The following is a 7,853-nucleotide window of genomic DNA, read 5'->3' on the forward strand; positions in this document are numbered from 1 at the left end:
GCAAGATATTCATCATTTATTTCGTTTAATGTCTCAGCGTGATATCCATTACGGCGGATATCTTTGAAACTTAACAAGTTTCTTGGGGATTTAGAAGAGAATAATGCATCTTCTATAACAAGTTTCGTCCCCTTAGTCAGAAATATAGTAGCTCTTCCGGAGCCTTCAATCAATTTTGAATTTCCAGAAATTGTATTAATATTTCTCCTGAGAAAAGTATTTCTCATCTTTGAATATGGCATGTGTTGTTCCACTATCAATCATACAAATATCTTCATGATTGGTCATTGATCCAAATAAAATTTGAGACATTTCCATAGATTCTTCAAAATGAAATAATAGATAAAGGGAATATCAAAGTAGATATTATGATTAGGCAAAGCATTACACACATTTTATTACATATATTACTATTTAAACAAAGCATTACACACACTTCATTTACATAAACATGGAAACATAACCACATACAAACGACACGTATGAAATATCTAAGTTTTTACAGATCCATCACCGATCAAATGATCTATTTTCCCTTCAGGGAGTTCAAAGAAATCTGCCACATCTAGATGCATGGGCTCAACATTATCTTCAGAAATAAAATTTGCTTCGGCATCCTTTTCTGCCCTTTTGAGAGAGGCTTGATACAAATCAACTAGGTGCTTTGGCGTACGACAGGTACGTGACCAGTGCCCCTTTCCTCCACATCGGAAGCATTTATTTTCTGAATTTTTCTTTTGCACAGCTTTATGCTTTTCATCCTTCCTTTTACACTGCTGGTGGTGAAGGATATTATTTGGTGCAAGACGAGAATCATGATTAAAATTCCTTCCTCGACCACGACCATGACCACGACTGGGGCCACAACCTCTTTCACGCCTAGAATGACGAAAATTTGCCTCATTCACTTCAGGGAATGAGGCAGTACCAGTGGGTCGGCTTTCATGATTTTTCATTAATAATTCATTATGTTGTTCAGCCACTAAAAGATGTGCTATTAAATCAGAATATTTCTTGAATTTCATCTCTCGGTATTGCTGCTGCAAGAGCATACTCGAGGCAGGAAAAATGGAGAATGTTTTCTCCAGCATATCATGATCAGTAATGTTTTCACCACATAATTTCAACTGAGAAATAATTTTAATCATGGCGGAATTATATGCCTTAATAGATTTAAAATCTTGTAGCCTTAAATGGAGTCAATCAAAACGTGCTTGTGGAAGTATGACCATCTTCAGGTGGTCATATCTATCTTTTAAATTATTCCACAGAGTAAGAGGATCTTTGACAATGAGATATTCCATTTTCAAGTTCTCATCAAGGTGATGGCGGAGGAATATCATAGCCTTGGCACAGTCTTGGTTTGATGCCTCATTTTTATCTTTGATGGTGTCTGCCAGACCCATCGCATTAAGGTGAATTTCGGCGTCAAGAATCCAAGACATATAGGTATTGCCGGATATATCTAAAGCTACAAATTCACGTTTGGTAAGACTTGCCATTAGTAAAGAAAGATAGAATATCAATACCTTCGAGGCTTTAAAGTATTTGCTCGGAACGGCAGAGTCTCGTGCTGATAACGTGTTATAAAATGAAGCTAAAAGAGTTACAATATTAAAGGATGAAAACCATAGAAATAGAACGACAAAAGAGGAGAGATTTTTACTATTCTTCCAAAATGTGTTACAAGTGTATTTCATATGAAAACTTATGCCTCTATTTATAGTGCTACATATGTATTCAATATATGAGAAAATGGATGAACCATTAACATGGTGGAGGAAAATGGAGGAACCATTAAGATGGTGGAGAAGAAGCATTATATTTGTGTATTGGACATCCATAATATATTTCATAACAGTCCCCTAATACTTAAGTCATTTTACACTTATTTTAAACATATAACTAGCAATAATGGACCATTTTGTCACCTGTCTCCCTCATTTTACACACTGACTCACTCCTTTCTCATTTAATCTAAAGTATACTTTCACTTTCCTTTTCGTCTCCAAAACCCTAAAAAAATGGAACATCCATTCTTCATCAATAACGGCCCACCAACAAACAGATCCGAAGCAGTACGTTGGCTAACAATCGCCGAGAAACTCTTAACAAATCGTGATTTAGTCGGATCCAAATCATTCGCAACCCGGGCCCGTGAATCCGACCCGACATTATCAAGCCCAATTTCCCAAATCTTAAGCATAATCGATACCTTAACAGCTGGTGATAAAAGAATTAATAATCATCACTTTGATTACTACTCAATTCTCCAAATCCCACATAATCAAACTCAAAATTTTGAGTTTATAGCTGATCAGTATCGTAGATTTGCTCTTCTTTTAAATCCAACAAATAATCATTTTCCGTATTCGAATGAAGCTTTTGGACTTGTTGTTGATGCTTTTGAAGTGCTTTCGGATCCTTTAAGGAAGAGTATGTATGATAAAGAATTGGGTTTTTTTGTTAATCTTAATCCGGTTAGTTTTGGTGGGTTTGAAGGAATACAAAGTTCGAATGCAGATCAAGTGTTTGTTAATATGTCTAGTAGAGATCCACAAGGTGGAATTTCGAGCATGCCGGTCACATTTCAAGAAACTATGACTATGCCAAGCTCAGGTAAATTAAATGTAAAATTTATTTTTAAGGTAAATGGGCGGGTTGAGTTGAAGTTGGGTGGTTCAAATTGCGGGTAAATTAAACGTAAATTTATTTTTGAAGCCCAAATGGGCGGGTTGGGTTGAATTTGGGCGGGTCAAAATGCGGGTAAATTAAATGTAAATTTATTTTTAAGGTAAATGGGCGGGTTGAGTTGAAATTGGGTGGTTCAAATTGCGGGTAAATTAAACGTAAATTTATTTTTGAAGCCCAAATGGGCGGGTTGGGTTGAATTTGGGCGGGTCAAAATGCGGGTAAATTAAATGTAAATTTATTTTTAAGGCAAATGGGCGGGTTGGGTTGAATTTGGGCAGGTCAAAATATGGAAAATTAAAAGTAAATTTATTTTTGAAGGCAAATGGGCGGGTTGGGTTTAATTTGTGTGGGTCAAATTGTTGGTAAATTAAATGTAAATTTGTTTTTAAGGCAAATGGGCGGGTTGGGTTGAATTTGGGCAGGTCAAAATATGGAAAATTAAAAGTAAATTTATTTTTGAAGGCAAATGGGCGGGTCAAATTGCGGGTAAATTAAATGTAAATTTATTTTTAAGGAAAATGGGCAGGTTGGGTTGAATTTGGACGGTTCAAAATGAGGGCAAATTAAAAGTAAATTTATTTTTGAAGGCAAATGGGCGGGTTGGGTTGAATTTGGACGGTTCAAAATGAGGGCAAATTAAAAGTAAATTTATTTTTGAAGGCAAATGGGCGGGTTGGGTTTAATTTGTGCGGGTCAAATTGTGGGTAAATTAAATGTAAATTTATTTTTGAAGGCAAATGGGCGGGTTGGGTTGAATTTGGACGGTTCAAAATGAGGGCAAATTAAAAGTAAATTTATTTTTGAAGGCAAATGGGCGGGTTGGGTTTAATTTGTGCGGGTCAAATTGTGGGTAAATTAAATGTAAATTTATTTTTGAAGGCAAATGGGCGGGTTGGGTTGAATTTGGACGGTTCAAAATGAGGGCAAATTAAAAGTAAATTTATTTTTGAAGGCAAATGGGCGGGTTGGGTTTAATTTGTGCGGGTCAAATTGTGGGTAAATTAAATGTAAATTTATTTTTGAAGGCAAATGGGCGGGTTGGGTTGAATTTGGGCGGGTCAAATTGTTGGTAAATTAAATGTAAATTTATTTTTAAGGAAAATGGGCGTGTTGGGTTGAATTTGGGCGGGTCAAATTGCGGGTAAATTAAATGTAAATTTATTTTGGAGGCAAATGGGCGGGTTGGGTTGAATTTGGGTGGGTCAAAATGCGGGTAAATTAAATGTAAATTTGTTTTTAAGCCAAATGGGCGGGTTGGGTTGAATTTAGGCGGTTCAAAATGCGGGTAAATTAAATGTAAATTTATTTTTAAGGCAAATGGGCGGGTTGGGTTGAATTTGGGCGGGTTAAAATGCCGGGTAATTGACCCGCCTATAAGTTACTTAGGCTGAAATGGGCTAAAAAGCCGGTCAAAACCCAATTTCCAATTCTTATTAAGTTTTAATTGTTTTATTTATTTTTTGGGAAAATAACACTCTATGTCTATTTGGAGAAAAATATCCACCCGAAATGGCTCATATTTGTAATATTAACCGAAATGACCCTCTTATACATTATTATACACTTTTATACAAGGTTGATACATTGTCTACAGTAAGTTTATAATGTTGTATATCGTGTATATAACATTGTTACAAAAAACAAGTTGGCTATGTAGATGTAATATTTTATGTTGGATTGTATATTATTGAAATTATCCCTTGTTCTTTTATACTCCTTACATCCCAATTTAAGTGTCTCTTGTGTACTTCCCTTTTTTGGTTTGTCTTAAAAAGAGTGTCTTTTTCTATATTTAGTAAGTTGACAATTCATACATCCTACCTAACAAGTTAAAAACCAAAAGATTCAAAAGGACATTTTAAGACTTTTTTTTTTTGGGGTAAATAAACATTTTATTTATTACCAGTGAACATTACAGCACAGAAAAAAAAAAAAAAAAGACTGAATCTACAACCAGCCACAGTCACCAGCAAACTAACTCAACCTTAACCACAAGTGACAATATCCCTACTAGTAGATATTACACCGGATAGTAGTTCAGAGATCTCAGTCTTCTTTCAACATTTGCATTCAGATTTCCTCTTTGACAAACCTCCAGAATGATTAGCTTGATTAGGATGGTTGCATCTCTCGTCTTTCCTTGAAACACTCGGAGATTCCTCTCCTTCCAAATATGGTATATGCATCCAGCAGTCACCATTCTGAAGATTAGAGCAGTAGGTGATTTCCCTGGCATTGAAGCTATCCAAGCCAATTCACGTTGCCATCCTCCTGGTTGTCTACTTATACCTTGCCATGCCAACACCATTTTCCAAACACATGCAGGGTAAGTGCATTCAAAATATAGATGACTGATATTCTCCAGTCCATTAGAACACAAAGGACACACTAAGGTAGTATCAATTCCCCATCTAGCAATATTGTCTCGTGGATTCATTCTTTCCAAAGCAGCAAGTGTAAATATGAATAGCCATTTAGGAGCTCCATAGTTATTGCATACTATCCTTCCCAAGGGACTCTAGGAAAGGACCCTTATAATTCCCTGTACATCTTCTGAATGGAAAAACAGTGCATAGAAAGATACTGATCATAATCATACCCTGCAGAGACAAAGTACTTCTTCCCTTTCAGAATTTTCTGCAATACCCAAGATGCCTGTTTAGGTTCCACCTTCCGGATCAGGGCATTCTTATAAAGAAGCTGTGAACCCATCTTACCCACAATTTATCTTTCTTGTGACTTAAACACCATAACAGCTTTGCAATGGCTGCTTTGTTCCATGTCTCAATAGCAACAATGTTCAACCCTCCAGCAGTATTTGGCTGGCACAACTGGTCCCATGCAATAAGGGCCTTTTTGCTAACATCACCTTTGCCAGTCCATAAATATCTTCTGCATATGGAGATGATCATAGAAATCACCTTCTTAGGAAGAACAAAGATTTGGGACCAGTAGTTCTGGATAGAGAGTAGAAGACTTCTAATTAGTTGGACTCTGCCTGCATAGGATAGTAGCCTAGCTATCTGTGAAGTAATCCTGCCCATCATTTTATCTAACAGAGGTTGACATTGTATAATGAATAGCCTTTTGCCTTTTTGGTGCTAAGAGGGACCCCTAGGTACTTAAAAGGCAATTGTCCCTTAGTAAATCCCAAGATCTGCAAAATCTGGGCCTGGTTGTTCTGTGAAACTCTTCCAAAATAAATGGAGCTCTTGCTTGGTTTAGCAATGAGCCCTGATACTTCAGAGAATCTCTTAAAGCACTCAAACAAAATGGGATACTGAGACATTTTAAGACATTACACGCATCTTTAATTTAGAAAACAGAATTCAAAAAACTCTTTTTATTGCTTAAATTTGGTGATCAGTCAAACTAATACACTTAAATTGGGATGGAGGGAGTAATCTTTTAGTGCTTAATAAATTTTTCTTTTTATTATGGCTATATATATATATATAATGTCCTTTTGAAAATATTTTGACAAGATTTCTCATGTATCAATTTGGCTAAATATCAGCTCAAATTTTGATGGGCTGAAATGGGCGGGTCATTAACGAGCTCAAACATGAGCGGGTTGGGCATATTATGATTTTATGGGCTAATCTTGCCACTTTTATTCAGGTACAGAGCAAGGACAGCAGCAGCAACAACAACCAGTAAGCTCTGTTTCATTTTCAAACTTAAATGAACAACCCGCGACATTCTTGAATTTAAATCAACCACAGCCGGTAACATCTGAGAGAAGCTTAAATAGAGAAAACCCGCCATTTGGTATCGGGTTGAGCTCGACACGAGGGCGAGAACCTGAGGTTTCGGTAGAGCAAAGTAGGAATAATCAGCCCCCAGTAAGAAATGAGAATGTGATGGGGAACAATGAAACTAGACCTGCTAGTACTAGTAAAAATGCGAGTAATGTGAAGGAGAAAGAAGGTAATAAAGTAGATGCACCAGATAGGAGGATACCTAGTTTTTGGACTGCATGTCCTTATTGTTATGTTATGCTTGAGTACCCTTTGGATTATATTGACTGTACATTTCGGTGTCAAAATTGTAAGAAGGCTTTTCAAGGTGTAAAGGTTGCAAGTCCACCGCCAATTATTGATGGGAAAGAAGCTTATTTCTGTTGCTGGGGATTTATGCCTCTAGGATTTTCCGCGGAGCATTTTGAGAGAAGTAGAAATAATGTGTCTAGCTGGTCTCCATTTTCTCCCATGTTTACTTGTCCTGCTGGGGTACAAAGTAATGTGAGTACTCATGGAAATTTGCATAATGCTGGTGAGACGAAAGGTCGGGGTGGACGAACTGCTCCAAGGATTTACAATGATGATGATGATGATGATGACGACGATGACGTGCTTGTTGACTTATCGGAGGTCCTTTCTGAAGATACTCCTCTAAGGTAGAGAAAGGTAAATTCTGAAAGAAGTTTTTCCGAGGGTCTGTAGATCCCACACTCCCCAGACCCCACTTGTGGGACCACACTGTGTATGTTGTAGTTGTGCTGTTGTTGTTTCATTAAGAGAAGAAGAAGGAAGAGAGAATCAAGCCTTTCATTTTCACTGTAAAATGTATCTTTCAATTATTTTCTTTGATGTTTAGCTTGTTAACATCTCTTGTGTTTAGTAATTCTCCTGTGAAGTGAACTTTGTGATTGAGGAATAGATGAAAGTATCCTGTAACATGATTTTGTTAACTCAATACAATTTGCTTCAGAGGTGATTATATTTTTTAGTTTTCCTAGTTTTCATTCTTTCAATTTGTCACTGAAATTGGCTTGACCAAGCATTTTCGTTGTGATTGAGCAATGTAATATTAGCCGTTTGGGGCTCAAAACAATTGCTTTACTTGCATTTGGTTAAGCCGACGCTTGATTGTTGATGATGAGATTCCAGTTATCTTATTTTCAAGAGAAGGTCCCACAAAAATATGGTGAGATTCCAGTGATATCTGTGTATGCGCTGGTTGAGGCTGATGGATTCTTAATTGGATTTCCTACAAGATATGGATGTATGGCAGCTCAAATGATGGCATTTTTCGACTTGAAAATTGTGAAGAGAACAGAAACTTGCTGGAGTGCCTGCAGGCTTCTTTGTGAGTACTGGTACACTAGGAGGTGGGCAGGAGACCACTGTGTAAGTCTGTCTTCTGTCATCCGTTTT

At 36.9% G+C, this 7,853-nt stretch overlaps 1 protein-coding gene across 1 annotated transcript; it reads left to right on the forward strand.

Moving 5' to 3' along the window:
* Positions 1-1,914: 1,914 nt before the first annotated feature.
* Positions 1,915-7,434, forward strand: LOC132603079 (uncharacterized). Its single transcript, XM_060315961.1, has 2 exons — positions 1,915-2,619; positions 6,316-7,434. Exons 1-2 carry the CDS (start codon positions 2,025-2,027, stop codon positions 7,095-7,097), a joined length of 1,377 nt encoding a protein of 458 aa, XP_060171944.1. The 5' UTR covers positions 1,915-2,024; the 3' UTR covers positions 7,098-7,434.
* Positions 7,435-7,853: the final 419 nt, after the last annotated feature.

The sequence above is a fragment of the Lycium barbarum genome, chromosome 7 (genome assembly GCF_019175385.1).
Source record: "Lycium barbarum isolate Lr01 chromosome 7, ASM1917538v2, whole genome shotgun sequence".
In the NCBI taxonomy this organism is placed as follows: domain Eukaryota; kingdom Viridiplantae; phylum Streptophyta; class Magnoliopsida; order Solanales; family Solanaceae; genus Lycium; species Lycium barbarum.

Coding starts and splice junctions, on each gene's coding strand:
- LOC132603079 (XM_060315961.1), top strand. CDS start 2,025: ATGGAACATCCATTCTTCATCAATAACGGCCCACCAACAAACAGATCC. Junction 2,620..6,315: donor TATGACTATGCCAAGCTCAG/GTAAATTAAATG, acceptor ACTTTTATTCAG/GTACAGAGCAAGGACAGCAG.